At 55.9% G+C, this 15,784-nt stretch overlaps 1 protein-coding gene across 4 annotated transcripts in view; it reads right to left on the bottom strand.

Moving 5' to 3' along the window:
- Window positions 1–15,784, bottom strand: part of LOC133356244 (estrogen-related receptor gamma-like) — a 105,927-nt gene that overhangs the window by 22,859 nt on the left and 67,284 nt on the right. For all 4 annotated transcript variants that reach the window (XM_061573634.1, XM_061573635.1, XM_061573636.1 and 1 more), the window contains exons 2-3: window positions 10,863–11,401; window positions 6,954–7,070 (exon numbers count right to left, since the gene is read on the bottom strand). In XM_061573634.1, the coding sequence (XP_061429618.1) occupies window positions 6,954–7,070; window positions 10,863–11,401 (656 nt within the window). The remainder of the gene's footprint in view (window positions 1–6,953; window positions 7,071–10,862; window positions 11,402–15,784) is intronic.

Below are 15,784 nucleotides of genomic sequence, written 5' to 3'. Positions count from 1 at the left end.
GGAGTGTCAGTGGAAGGCCCGGTGGGAGTGGGGGATCGGAGGAGTGTCAGTGGAAGGCCCAGTGGGAGCGGGGGAGTGTCAGTGGAAGGCCCGGTGGGAGCGGGGGAGTGTCAGTGGAAGGCCGGTGGGAGCGGGGGAGTGTCAGTGGAAGGCCCAGTGGGAGCGGGGGAGTGTCAGTGGAAGGCCCGGTGAGAGCGGGGGAATGCGCGAGCATTCAAGGAAGGCCCGGTGGGAGCGGGTGACCGTTCGGCGCTCCGTTACCGCCGCCACGCCCGAGCCGCCCGCTCCAGGACAGCTGTCAGTCGGGAGGGGTGACGGCAGACACGCGTCGGAAAAAAAAACGCCGCGGCATTTGGCACGTGCTTTTGTGTTGGGAGGCCGACCTCCCACGCCCCCCCCCCCCCCCCCCTGTGTCTCTCTCCCTCTCTCTATCACGATCTCTCCCCCCGAGCTACCCCACGTCAGCTGATGGACATATCGGTTTCCCCTCGGAAGAGCCGACTAATGCCGCCACTAAAGGTTGGCGCGGCGCCGGCCGCCACGACGTTATTATGGGGGCACCAATAAAGGGCGGTGGGAGTGGCGCTAAATTGGGGGTGGAACCGCGATGGATATTATATATTTTTTGCTAAATTCTCTCCCATCGCCTGCTCAGCTTCGACGCGCACGGGGATGCGGCGATTCGTCTGTGACGCCCGCTGCAACGAACGGATTTTTCCGCGAGCGATTACATTTAAAAAAAATATTATTGAAGGCGAGAGGACGACTGGGACCTCTCCCGCCAGCCCCCCGGTCGCAGCGATGCTCAGCTGCACGGCAGAGACAACTTAGTGACTTAAAGAGGGGGGGAGGGGGGGGGCATCGCAGCGGCCGCGCTAAAACAGTCGCCCCCATTTCTCCTCTCCCGCCTCTGGACCGACTTCAAACACCGCGGGCGACAATGGGGTGTTTGCAGCGATCCCTCTGGTGGGACGGGCTGCCTTACGACGCACGTCGCAAGGCAGCAGCCGGCTCTCGGGCGCGTTAACGCACGTTAATTTCAGCCTAATAAAGCGCACATTTTTTTTTACTGCTACAAAGACGCGACTCGGGGTCGGTCACGGCACGCGAACAGGCAAGTGCGGTATGTACGTATGCATGTCGAACTTATGTATGCAACCGCCAACCGTGCTGATCGGAGGTGCGGGGGAAGGACAATAAACCAAACGCAAAAAGCAGCTTTAAAGAATTCGTTTTCAATCTGTATGATTTAAAAATGCATTGCTCCAACGACTTCCTAATATCGGAGGAAAGAGCGTTCCGGACGGCCGCAGAAACGCGCCTGAAAGCGCCGGGCGATGCGGTACCACCGTCTTTGTTCGATCGCCAGCCAAAAAACCGCTGCTGCTGCGCGGATGACCGTGGTTTCCGTGACGATGGTTTATGCTCCTTGACGACACCAGCGAGGTTTCGGAAGTGTATCATTTTCTCAGGGTCCAGTTTGGGAGCACGCGAAAGAAAGAAAAAAAGGGAAGTGGGTCAATTTCAAAGTGTTCTCAATTAATCTGGGATGCATTAAAGCAAACGCAACCATCCAATAAGCACTTTCCCCTTCCAGAGCAAATCAACAAAGTTTGGTTCACGGGAAGCTATCGGTGGGGGGGGGGGGGGAGGAGGGGAGGTTTGGTTGGTTTGCCAGGGATGAGTAGGGACACAGCTGATGGATAGTCGTTATCATGCATCACTGGACCTCAAAATTAGCACTTCATCTGAGTGCAGCCGAACACCACATTACAATAAATCTTTATTTTAATCAATAGCCATTACAGGGACGCTCCCCTGGGGGGGGGGGGGGGTAACGCTACTGGGAGGCAGGCAGGGAGGGAAGGGAGGGGAAGGAGGCTTCGGCGTTGGGACAGGGGCGGTGGGACAGGGCGCCGAGGCTGAAAGTCCTCTCGGCGAGGACAAAAGCCAGCGGTTCTCGCTCACAATGGAAGCGGCGTTGAGCGAGCGCGGGGGGGGGGGGGCTCACGCTGCCATCGCGGCGTGCGTGGATGTCGTCTGTACGTTTCCCTTTGCCGCTCACACACACACACCTCTCTCTCTCGGTAGCCGTCGGCTGTGAGGATGAATAATTATGAAAAGGTAACCGAGAGCGCTTCGTCAATCCACTGCTGGATTAAGGGCACACGCACGCTGCGTATTTGGCGATGGTTGTTTTGACCATACTTCACCATAATGGTCAGTGTGGGTGAATTGGTTGGGGGTGAAGGACGGGCGGACCGGTGCAGCGATTGCTTGCCATCGGCCGGGGTTCTCGCACCGCGCTATGAACCCGGTGACCCGAGTTGGATTCCAGGACGTGTCTAACATCGGTGGCAAGTGACGGCCGAGCCGGTCCTGGGCATCCCCCCTTCACCAACCCGAGAATTGTCCAGCGTGGTGAAGTATGGTCAAACAATCCCCCATGACTGACTAGACGCGGGCAAGCCTTCGTTCCAGCAGCGGATCGACAAAAGGGCCGTACATTATAATTCGTTATTTCATTCGGCTTATTTGCGCGGCAATGGCATGAACTGTGAACCGCTTGCGCGTGCGTGGCGACGCAATCGAGCCAAATGCCTGCAAGTAAATAATTGCAACGGAAACGAGATATATCCCCGGTGTGTTTGAACAGCAGCGGTGCATTTGGAGAGGTTTTGCAACGGGACTGCTACCTGCGTTGTGATTTATTTAGGAACGCACATCGATGGTGTCCGTAACTTGGGGGGGGGGGGGGGTAAGTAAACGGTTAAAAGAATAATTACTCTCATCACCAGCACTCAATCGCACGCAGCGCACGCACGCGCACAAAGACCCCCCGCATAGCCTTCGAACACTCTCAAGGGTTCTTAGCGCAGCGCACCAACCGCAACACTACCACGCCTCCCCGCACAAAGCCACACGCACAGCGCCACGTGAATAGGACCCCCCCCCCTCCCATCGCACCTCACCACCGCCCCACCTCCCACATCACTCACCCACCCCCCCACGCCTAACAGCCCCCTCTCAACGCTCACCACGCGACACGCCTGTTCACACACGGCACCCCCATTCTTCGTCGCAACTCAACAACAGCGCACGTGTGCGGGCACACACACACACACAAACGGAGCAAATCTTTTCAGAAGTTGCGTCTATGCCTCTGGCATAGGAGGGGCGCATGGACGGGGTGGGGGGGCGGGAGGCTGGGAGGTTGGCGAGTTCAGAGGGGGCGGCTATGGAAACTCGCGCTGTCAGCTGTCTGCCAGCGCTGTCCCGCAGCGTCTCGGGGGCTGTGTTTTACGATCGTCTCCCCTGTTTATTTTGGTCTCCGCTTGCGGACGATTTGTTTTGCACTCAAGGCAACAGGTCACACACAAACGGACGCGTTCAGCCACCGTACAATACATAAATATTTTACACGCAGTCCGTTATTAAATCGACAGGATTATGCATATACCATTTTACCAGCGAAGGGTTAAAATAACGGGCCCACATCTCTTGCGCGTGTGCACAGAGGGACGGTCGATCCACTGCTGGATTAGGGGGCCTCGCCACGCCGGAGTTTGTGTGTTGGAATAGGGTAGGGAGAGCACGGATTTGGGAGTGTCGAAGTACAGTACAACAAATGGATTCTGTTGTGCTGTTCTCCGCTTCCAAATACCTTGTCCCGAACGCACGCGGGATGCGTTGGCGGTCGCCAATCAGGCACGGGCCAGGCATGAGCCAGGCACCGTCCCACTCGGCATTCCGGGCGATTAGCTCCTGCGCACGGTGCCCCGCTAAACGCCGATTGAATCCCCTCTCATCCTCCGCCCTTCCTCCTGCTCCCCCCCACCCCTCAGCCATCCCACCCTACCCCATCCCCCACGCGACTCAATCAGCCATCACTCGTAGATATGTTCTAAAATTCATTACGGGGAGACGTGATGATTTTATTACGCCATTAGCGAAATAAGTTGGATCAATTTATCTTGCCGCTTCGTTCATAAAAACCAAAGCGGTGCCAAACAATATGCCTCGCCACTGTGCTTCGCAGGCTTCGGGGCCTTGGCAATTAATCATCTTAAACGGCTGTTGCGCATTTCTCCGGCACGACCGCGTAGCGGTGGTGGCGGTGGCAGTACCGGCGTGCGAGCCAAAGCCTTTTGGAAGCCGGAGGTTGGCGGATCACACGGATTACGTCGTCCGTTCACGAGGATCTCAACATGCCGGGCTTGCGAGGTGACTAGTTAGATGGCAGTCTGGCGGCGAAGAGTGGGCCTCAACCAGCCTATGATTAAATAATACATTCTAGCCGTGCTCGATCTACCGACGGTAATGGAGAGGTGGTGGACAGAACCGGTTCTGATATTCAATCGCCAATGTATGTTGAATTTATATCGCACCGTACGTAGTTAACAGTGCTAATCGGAGGTGCCAATCATGTTAGCCGTGAACTAGGAATCGAACTCTGATCCATGGGGTCTGTTGGCACCCGAGCCCACGATGCCACCGCACCACCCCATACCAAATCCCCCATCCCCTCCCCCGGCTTACGTGACATCTCTTAAAAATTGGGCCGACGGTGAAAATCATCCTGAATATGGCCTGATCTTGTTGAGATCTCGAAAGCCAAGCAGGATTGTTTTGTTTTGTTTGGAGCCTGGGTGAGCAGCTTCATTGGAGGGACCTGCCCTGGAACGCTCAGCGGCGTTCTCTCGGGCTGCGAGGTGGCCAGGACGGTGGCATGCCAGAGGGTCCCTCGAATCCGTCATGCACGGGGTACAAGGTGTTGTGGGTCAGCGGAGGGTAGCACACAGCAAAATCCATTGTTGTACTGTACTTCGACGCTCCCACGTCCGTGCTCCCGCTGCCCTCATCCAACGAAATAAACTCCGGCGTCGCGCACGGCGCGGGGAGAGGACCCCCCCCCTCATCCAGCAGTGGATCGACCGTCCCTGCGTGTACACACGCAGGAAATACGGGCCTGCTATTTAACCCTTCTCCCCTATAAAACGTACGTGTGTGTGTGTAATTCCGTCCATCCAGCATCCTCCAACGTGAACAAGCCAAACACTCAATTCGGACACAATTGGCCAAACACCCCGGGGGTGGAGTCGGAAGCGCGGCAAGTTGTCGAGAGGAGTCGGGCGAGAGGCTCTCTCCCGGGTAAAACCAAAGCCACTGTTATCGCAACTGTCTGCGAGTTATTTCCCCGAGCACTGCAAGATTTCCTCCAAAACGCAAGCACTCGTTAGGAAGGGATTTGCCATATAACACGACACTGGATCCTCTTAAACGGAGTCCTGATGCTCTGAAAGGCTTTCCGGTTCGTTGCGAGCACCTAATCTAATGTATTACTACTGTACAGCTGTCCGCCACCACCGTCACCACCAAAGACATAGATCCACCCCCCCTATAGCCTTCATAGACTGTTGGGGCGAGTGCTGTTAGCAAGCACCTAAGAAGGCCGCCATGGCACACGAGGGGGTGGGTGACCAGCAGCACGCCCGGCCGTCTTCGTCTCCCCAGTGGCGATGTTTAAACATCGCACCAGGTACTCATTTCAGGCCGAATTGACCTAGGGGAGGCCCAGGAAGAGGTTCAGATAATTGTCCGTGGCGTTGGCCGTGACCGGAAATCGAACCCGAGTCGCCGGGTTCGTAGCGCGACATCGTCACGATTCTGGATTACGGTTCTAAGATCGGTTGTGTGCAGTTTTGTTGAAACCGTTCACGAGTTTTGCTTGCACCGAATCGATGCTGCTGACAATATGCACTCCCAGAAGGCCGTAGGACCGATGAGTTGTGTAAAAAATAAAACTTTTATATTTCATGCAGGAAAGACGGAGATGTGAGGGAGACACGTTGCTGCCGCCTGGTCTCGTTTCTTATTTATATCCCCCACATCCACGCCAATTATTATTCTGGTTTCAATGTTCCGTCTCGTATAATACATCTTCTGTATTCCCCTTTCACGCTTCCTTCCCCCCGCACCTCCAATTAGTGAAAGAAGTTCAACGTACATACGTAACATCTTGCCACCGTGGCGCGTAACTACCTCGCCAACTACCTTTTTTTATCCTGACGACGATTGCTTGTTTTGCGATTGAAACGTCGTAGTTTGTTATTTTCTTTGAACCTATCGACGTGACTTCACTGAAAGACCCAAGAATATTAATTCCTGCAGTCACAAAAGCTTTAAGTTAAGATTTACCTTGCGCCTGGTCGCGTGGATTTTCTCCGGGTCCTCCCGTTTTTCTCGCCCCACATTTAGAATCGTGCGTTTGATCAGCTGCTGTACATTTCCACGTGACGGAAACACTTTCGTCGAGCTAGAATTTTTGGCCATGTCGCTTCTGAAAAACAGCTATATAACCGAGTAGGCCTTACCTTGTAAAATAAAAATTTAATGTTGCTTCGTATCGTATAGTTCAGACATACAAGCTGAAGTTACATTCGCATCACGCGTGCATCGTTTACCTCCTAAACACGTGCTCTACGGAAAAAGCGCGACGAGCCTGCGTACGGCATCGCCGAGCACGGGACTCGTGTTTTCCACGGGGGTGCTTTTGCCAGGGCTGACAATGAAAGGGCTCATATTCTTAGGTTTTTTCGGTAAAGTCACGTAGGTATCAAGTAAGAGAAATTCCAAGAAAACAGTCCTTGTATATATACTGGTTGAGGGTGGGAGGAGCCAAGGTAGGCCCTGGATATTATTATTGTAAGGTTCGGTGCGGCTGAAGCACGCTGTTAGGAATGAGCCTTTGTTGTGTAGACTGTGACGTTACCGAAAAAAAACCTAAGAATATGAATCCTTGCAGTCACGAAAGCTTAAAATCTAGAATGAAAGCGCTCCACCACCGAAGCTAAAAAAGATATAATAAAAAGACATTTAAATAAAAATTTTCAAACGCTTTCCACGTGGAGTTTTCTTAAACACGTGTGAGTTTTCTCCGGGCACGTTCTCACCTTCCTTGAGCATGCCCACGGTGAGGCACTTCATGAAGCGGCACGCCTGGCACGACTTGCGGCGCCGCTTGGTGATCTCGCACTCGTTGGAGGCTGGGCAGCTGTACTCGATGTTTCCTGGTGGGCGCGGAGAGCAAAGGGCGGGCCCGGCAGGCGCCAGCGTGCACGCGGTGGGGGCAAAAAACACAGGCAGGTGAGCGAACAGCCGCGCCGGCGAAGACAAAGATCCACACGTATAGCCCCGCAGAGACCGTCAGGGGGCAAGTGCTGTCAAGCGAGGGCCTACGAAGGCCGGGCTCGGCACACGAGGCGCTGGTGTCGGCAAGCACCACGGCCGGGCCCGCCCTTTGTCTCCCGAGCGCCGAGTCGACCCAAAACATGGCCAGGAATGATTCGGATATCACCCGCCTCTGATGTTATCAGAATGAGAAACTTTACTTGTCCTGGAAGAATCCGATGAGCTATGAAGCTCTTTTTTCCGCAGACATTAGCCACGACCGAGAATCAAACTCAGGCCGCCGAGTTCACAGCGGTCACCGATGCCGCGTGGCGAGCGATGCCGCGATTTCGTACTGGTGCACCGACGGAACGTCTCGGCGAACAACGCTGGACGCAAACGTACCCCGTGGTATTAAGCGAACAGCGACCATAATAGCCGCCGTTCGCCACTAAGTGGCAGTGATGTCACCACGGCGGCTGTGCCAGGCCAGGTGCACTGTGAGGCCACGTGAAGTGTCGGTGGCTCGCTGCTGGCAAGGAGGTCGTGGGACAGACCCAGGTGCCATGAATGAGATGGACTGGCAGATGCACCAGCTGTGCCTCCTGCTGTGCCAACTTGCTGCATTTTAGCTGCCCGGCGCTCCGCTCGTTGTTGTGAGCATCGGTCCTTTGCCCTCCATTTTTGTTGGAGGGTGACTGCCGCCAACTGCCCAGTAGTGTCCTTCACGAGCCTCCTCTTCCACAACGACCGATCTTGACACTACTGGTAAGTCAACATCCTCCTGTGCTGCATAATTCCATCACTTTTCCATCCCACGACGTGCCCGTTTAGCCCCCTCTACCCGGCCAAACAGAAGCTGCTTGGGCATGCGGTGGCTGGGCATTCGGGCTACGTGACCCAGCCAACGCTGCCTTGCCTGTCAGAGGAGCTCACCGATGGGACTGTGTCCATTAAGCCCTAAAGCCCCATCGCCACCCATCCCCTCCGTGTGTTCCTCTGACGCCCCTCAGAAATTAGGGTGAAGCGTGCCAACTATCCTTGCCGGGTGCCGCCCTCGTTTTCGCGGGTTGGCAGCGAGTGGCCACCCTCCCTCTGTCCTCATGGCCGCACTCATCCCCATCCCCTCGCTTGCTCGCACACACGCATTCATCTGATCCGTCACGTGCTTCGTCTACCCGGCCACCTCTGTCCCAGCATACATCGTCACATTGTGGCATGTTCTGGACAACCGCCAGCTTTGCGGTTGAGTCGTCCGTAAAATCGTGGTCTCTGTCTCCGTGTGTGGCCAATTAGGGACAGGTGTCATGGGGGGGGGGGGGGGGGAAGGTTCTCCCACCCCCTAGGCTCGTGAAGTGAAAATTATAGCAGAGCATCGGAACGACTGAAATGAGAAGGGTCGGAAGGCGCTTTGAGATGCTGGGTCATTTAAGTGCCCGATAAATACGGCGCTTTATAATGGGGTTCTCCTTTGGTCGCAGCACCCAGTGTGTCCAGCACCCGCGGTCATTTGTTCGGCGTTCTGTCCACGACAACTCGCAGCGAACCGCATCGCAGGCTCTCCTAGCTGCCGTTTTGCGCTGGCAATAATGCAACCGCAGCGTGCAGCGGAGCAGACGACGGGAGCGCACAGTCGACCGCCCATCCAAGACCAATGGACGACGGCGGACACCGAAAAAAAAGCGCCGCCGACCGGTTCGAGGGCCTTAGGCGGCAGCGTGACGCCGCACGTTTTCGCGAGCGCGCGCCGGTCAGCAATCAGAGGCGCGGGTTTTCCCCGCGTCGATCGTTTCCTCCCAAGGGGATGCCCCCCCCCCCCCCCCGCTGCGGCAGGTTGCGTGGGGCAAGATTGAGGGAGGAGCAGCCACGTCACCAAAACTCGGAAAAAGCTCGTCTCTCTCTGTCTCTCTGCAACGCGCCAAACGAAGGCGGCGGAGGAACGGACGGCAGCGCTCGCCGAGTCCCCGGCCCCGTCTCGTGCGCCGCGGCGAGCATAAAGCTCTCAAGCGGCGCGCAGAAAAAAAATAAGAAAAAACGAATCGCTCAGACACACGCCGCAGTTTGCGCGCTGCAGACACATTGAGACGGAGTGCGGGCGCGGCGGCGTGAATTATTTAAAAGGGGGGGGGGGGGGTTCCCGCTTTTATGAGCTGTGCATTTAATAAATCAACCGTGGCGCCGTGATGTTTGAGAAGCCTCCGCCCGGCCCGCCGCCGCCGCCACCACCGTCAGCCCAGACTTTACACGCGCGCCGATTGCACGCGTGCATGTGCGCGCGTGCGTGCGAGCAAGTGTATGCGCACGCTGCTGCTGTACAAAGATTGGCAACGAGCAGTGGACTTGTACGGAGTTCACAGCCGGGCTGTGTGTGTGTTTGTCTGTGCTTTGCAAGTGCGGGCACACACACACACACGTGGTGTGCGAGGTGCGTTGAGGAATGTCTGGCCAGGGGATAATTGAAAAGTCGGGTTTGCAAAGCAAAGGGTCCAAAGGCCAATAACGCCATGCAGCCAGGAGCAAACAGCGCTGTTGATTGTGCGATACATAAAAGTGAATGTTTCTTTGCTTGACCTAGGGAATTCCAAAGTGCAGAGGAGGTAGGAGGAAAGAAGCGGGGAGCTAGCAGAGTGTTGCGAGCTGCGGTCGGGTGGAGACAAAGCCGTTGGGTCTGACGGACGGAGGAGTGAACGTGCGTGGGCACGCAGTGGCGTGGGTGGCATGGGCCCTGGTGCAAGGAATGGAATGGGATGGGGGGGGGGGGGCCCTCTGGTCAATTTCTCCACCCCCACCACCCTACTCCACCTCCTCTTCATAGCGCGGGTGTCAGCGCCCCCCTGGTGCGGTTGCGCTGCCTGCACGCTGGACAGTAGCAACGCCGCGAGCGTGTACACACACGTGTGCCCTCTCATCGTGTGCCCTCTCGCTGTGTGCCCTTCGAGCTGTCGAGTATTTTGGGATACCGTTCCACGCCAGCCGGCCAGACGACGAGTTGGAGAAGGCGTGGAGGACCCCCGCACCTCGTCCGCGCGCGCGCGCGTGTGTGTACCTGCCGATTGTGACGGACTGTGAGCATTACCCATCTATGCCGCCAGGTGGACCAGAGGCGGTGGTGGGGGGGGGGGGGGGGGTGGGGGGAGTGATCTAAAAAACTTTCTCCGTTGATTTAACTGTCCTTGCCCCTTTGCAAACTCATTTCGAGAACTGCTTTTTGTGTTTAGCTAGTTGTTCTTCCTCCACACCTCCAATTACCTACATACCTACTTACATCAAAGCGGACAGGCGACCTCTGGATTACAAGTGCAGCGGCGCTGTCCGCTACACCACAGCAGCATCCTGTTAACATTAAAGGAGAATCTTGACTTGAAGCTTTCGCAACTGCAGGAATTAATACTCTTTGGGTCTTTCGGTAAAGTCGCGTAGATGGTTAAAAGTAAAAAGATCGCTTGTGTTGTGATCAAAACGTCGTATATTTTTTGTTATTTTCTTTGAACCATCTACGTGACTTTACCGAAAGACCCAAAGAATATTAAAGGCGAAGCTAATTATTTGTTATCTTTATTACAAAGGTGGCTCGAATAGCGACAGGGGGCGCGTCAAACGCCCGCAGGATTCGAGCAGGGGGCCTTACCCAAACGTGCCCCATCATCTCCTCCCCCTCCCCCACCCACCCCCTCCCTCCCCCACCCCCTCACCCTGGATGGTGCGCTTGAAGAACGCCTTGCAGGCCTCGCACGACGCCACGCCGTAGTGGTAGCCCGAGGCCACGTCGCCGCACACCAGGCACAAGCGCTTGGGCAGCGTGCTCAGCATGTACTCGCACTTGCTGGGCTGCCCCTCGTCAGCCGCGGCCGCCGCGGCCGGGCCACCCCCCAGGCCTCCGCCGGGCTCGTAGCGGGCGGGCTTCCGCGAGCCAGGCGTCGCCGTCGCCGGGGGCGCGGGCGGCGGGGAGTAGAGGGCGGCCGGCGCCTGCAGGAGGTGGGCGGGCGTCGGTGAGCCGCTGCCGTGCCGCGTGTAGCTGCCGCTGCTGGCGTCCGAGAGCTCGCCGGGGCTGGGCTGGCTCGCAGCGTCGCCCAGGGAGCCGGGGCTCGACGGCTCCGTCTTGATGTAGGCCGAGAGGGGCCCGTCGGCGGCGCTCACGTGGTGATGGTGGTGGTGGTTGTTGTTGTGGTTGTTGTTGTGGTGGGGCGGGTGGTGGTGGTGGTGGCGGCTTTCGGACATCCTGCCCAAGTATCTGTCGCGGGAAGAGGGAATGAAGGTGAACCATCAACATTGTGGTCGCTGTTGCGTACACCTTGTGCCGCCACAGGGACAGCTGACACTGGGGGTCCCCCTTGGCTAGACTGCCGGAACGGCTTGGAATGGTTGAGATGCGACATTGAGATATGATAAATCCAATTCGCTATCCTTAGCATCAGCCATGATCAATCCCCCAAGACATCACCATTCCTCTCTTAACTAAACGATTAAACTATTTTTATTTTTACCAGGTAAGGAAGGTCGACCAAGCTGCTATACAGCTCTTGTTTAGAAGCGGCCTGGCCACAAATAATAGCTCAACTTAGTGGCTTATCATCATGTGGAAATGTACAACAGCCGATGATCTCTAAACGCGTGATACCGATTTTTAAATGTGGAGGGAATAACCGGACGACCCGGAGAAAAACCCACGCGACCACGGCGCGAACAAGCAAACTCTCGCCACCGTGGCGTCCCTCTGGATCAAATCAATCTTTATTTTACGTGCCAATATCACCCTCAACGAAGCAGGAGTCGGTGCACGATGTACGCAAAGTAAACAAATATCTTCCGCCGGCACAAGTAAACAGACTCGACAACGTGTTTTCCAGCATCGTCCCTCCGCCGGCAGCTCCACTGTCATTTTCCGTCGTTCATTTCGAGCGGTTGCTGAAAAAATGACTTAATCGTCAGTAAATCCCACGGTCCGGCAAACTCGAGCGCGCAAAACGAAGAGGGGATCAAATTGATCGACGAGCCGAACGCTGCGCTAATGTGAAATCCTCGAAGATTCATTGACATAAACGAAAAAAAAAAAGACGTAAAAATAAATATATAGACACACACACGTGTCGGATCTCATCTCATGCGAACATTTGAGTGACACAGAACAGGAAGTGGAGAGAAGAGGCATGGCATAACAAGCCACACAGGGACCCATAATCAGCACCGTCATCACACTGCCAAAACATGAACGCAGTAGTTTTTTTTCCACGCCGACGGTAAAAGTGGTCACTGTGCTGCAGTGGAGGAGGACTCTCCGGCACAGCGCCCTGGCGCCCTTGCGTCCATTCGCCCGGGCCGAGAGCGGATTTCGACGACGGCTCCATCGCAGCACAGTCCGGCGTGGGTCGTCAGATCTATCGAGGCGACGTTCTGGGCCTTCGTAGCTGACGCGTTCCGGGTGATGACGACGGTGTACGTACGCGTGCAAGTTGAACGTAGCCAACCGCGCTAATCAGAGGTGCGGGATGATGACGAGGATGATGACGATGATGATGACCACAACGATGATGATGACGACGCACACAGCAAATAAAGGACAAATTGACATGCTAATGTCAGAGCTGTCGAAAGCGCACGACGCTATAGAACGTCTAGCGGGGGGGTGTCACCGCCACCTTTCGCCACCTCCCGTCAAGATTTCACGACGAACCGTGACGGCGGCTCCGTTCGCCACCGACGGAGAACACGGGGCGCCGAACGGCCACGGCCGCCTTCCCACGTAAGACGGAGCCTCAACAAAACCTGGCACCCATCGGGTCAACGCCCACCGGGGGTCGCGGGCAAACGATCCTCACCGGGAGTCGAAGTCAGGCCTCTCACGGTCTGAGACCCGCCGCGTTGAAGACCGAGAGCTTTGCGGACGCGATGCGCATTTGGCCCTTAATCGCCGAAATGTTAATCAATTACACAGAGAGCCCTGTTACACCAGCGGCGTGTATTAAAGGTAATAAATTCTCATTTGGCTGTTTTTAATTCGGAGATTATTTTTCTGTACTCCACTTACGGAGAACCACACGCGGGCAGAGGAAGTCCTATTTCTCCGTGTCGTGTGCGTGCGAATCTTTCTCTTCCCTTCTCTCGTAAAACGCGGACACTGTGCCAACCGGCTTGTTGCTGTGCAATTTAACACGCGACAAATATTATCCATAAGTTTTTTTTGGTGAGATCGTGGAAGTATGTGTCATTAAATGGGCCAATTAGTAAGGTTTGCCACGTAAACGAAACGTCACAATAAAACCCACAACATTTACAATTCGTGTACCGTGGCGTCTCGCCGGTAAATTACAACCAGCCTCATCAGGCGACAGCCAGAATTGTGGCAACATCCTCCCCTTTCCTGTTCCTTGCAACGCACGCGAGTGCATTCAAATGCATCAATTCAATCAGTGACGCTGGCCAGGCCGGACGGAGGGCTCTCTGGAAAATCTGATGCCAGATTAATGTGGCGTTCAGGTTAATCCCCTATTTATCAAACCTCTACACTGGGCGGTGAACCCTGCAGCCTGGTGGAGCCGGCCAATGGAGACTTTCGTCTATGTTTGGCAAACCAAGGATAGGAGCGTGGGGGAAGAAGAGGCGGCCAACATCGTAGATACTTTGGAGATACATTAGCGGTCCTTAATGTGTCCGGGCTCCTAATCCGATCCAACTTTCTCTGCCCACTGCGTCGGGCCGGCCCCTTCCCCCTCCCCCCCTCCACATTTGAGCGGAAATCTGATAAAGTGCATTGCGCTGAGCGCACGTTCGGCAAGAACGCCGACGCGAGAGCGGGGCAAGGCAACGGTCGTGCAGGAGGTGGCGGGAGTCGCGAACACAAAAAAAACGAACACGAGACGCCGTGGATGCCAAGAGTGACGCACGAGAGAGAGAGGGGGGGGGGCGAGGGCCCCCCCCCCCCCCCCGTTCCGGCTTGTCGAAACTCAAGACTTCACGGCCACAGTCAAGGAGACCGGCCAATTAGCGAGACGCCGAGCGTCGGCGCAGACCCGTCAAATCAAAGCGGCTTTCATAACCGATCCTGCAACCACAGGATTGAGAATGTACGTTCGTACGTACGTGTTGAACTTGTTTTGCACCACCGTACCGTAGCCAATCGTGCAAACCAAACACAGAAAGCGGTTCTGAACAAATGAGTTTACACTATAAATGATGTAAAAGCAGATCCTACCGAGTTAGAGAAAAATCTCTTTCAGATGCTCTTATGCGGCTGTCTGGAATGCTCTTCCGATATTAGGAAGCCGCTGGAGCTATGCACTTCTAAATCATCTAGATTGACAGCTCATTTCTATAGAACTGCTTTTAGTGTTCGTTGTGCTTCCCCACCGCACTTCCGATTACCACGGTTGGCTACGTAGGGTGTGAAAGAAGTTCAACATACCAACACAATTCAACGGTGAATTAAAAAAAATCTAATTCACTTTCCCGAAGACGCTCCCTCCCGTGCACGCAGGGCGAAACGTCGGGGGGGACACGGTGCCGGACAACGCGACCGGCGGGCGAGACGAGGCAGAGCAGTGCAGCACAACCGCGAACGAACACCCGCGTGGGGACAGCGCGTGCCGCTTTAAGAGCCCCGCGGACTCCCATCCAGCACCCACGTCTCTTAAAACCACCAAAAACAATCTCCGGCAACGGCCCACCAAGGCTGCAACTGCCATTCGTTTCACTATCGGGGAAGCCACCTTCATGAATAATAACACGACACGCATTATACGGGCCGGCCCAGAATTAACCTACGGATGACGACGACGACACCGAGAAAGCGAGGGGGTTAGCGAGCGAGCGCGAGCGAGTACCGGGCTCCCTATGCCGGAGTTACGCCGTTCTTTCCGGCGCGCGTTTCGGCAGCGTCGGCCCGTTGCCGGCGTGTGGCGAGCAGAGCAGGGCAAACAAGCAGGTTCACACTCGGCAAGATCCGCGAGGGCACCGCTCGAACGATGTCCACCGTGACGCCAGGTCAGCGAGCCAGTGAGCTCCATCCCAGTTTTTCTGACCCTCCCTCCCTCCCTCAGCTGGACTCCATGGCGAATTAAGCGTCGCCTCCGCCTTCCTGCCGCTCCTCTAATGCGTTAATCACCCGCTCACATGTCCACCGCGATTACAAAACCCCGAGACGGAACTCACTGCCTGCCCAGCTGAACCAGAGGGGAGACGTTTACCGCCCCCCCCCCCCCCCCCCGACCTGCACTGTACGCAAAACGGATTCGGGAGCGCTGGCGGGAAATGCCGCGGCAATGACGAGACGCAACGCACCTTCGACCAAGACCACCGTAAAACGCGTGGCCCATTCCCGTCGGAACTCGGGAGGCTAAGCAGTTGCTGAGCCTGGTTAGCAATCGGAAGGGGGGGGGGGGAGACTGCGAAGGGAATGCCAGATGTCGTAGGGATTTGCTTGTGCGGTGGGGTCCAGATGGCAGTAGAGCAAATGTATTTCCTGAACCCATCTGTTGCTAAGCTTCGAGCGTCATCTCTGCGCGTGCGCGTGCGCGTGGGCTGTTCTACTCGTTGCCGTCTATTTTTTGTTATTTTGCCAGGTAACGCCCAACTGAGCCACGCAGCTCTCTTTTTCAGGGGCGACCTGGCCATCGTAAAA

The sequence above is a fragment of the Lethenteron reissneri genome, chromosome 53, assembly GCF_015708825.2.
Source record: "Lethenteron reissneri isolate LAM-NWPU_2019-01 chromosome 53, ASM1570882v1, whole genome shotgun sequence".
In the NCBI taxonomy this organism is placed as follows: domain Eukaryota; kingdom Metazoa; phylum Chordata; class Hyperoartia; order Petromyzontiformes; family Petromyzontidae; genus Lethenteron; species Lethenteron reissneri.
The sequence above is the reverse complement of the archived record's forward strand: the minus strand, read 5'-3'. Positions and strand labels throughout refer to the sequence as shown.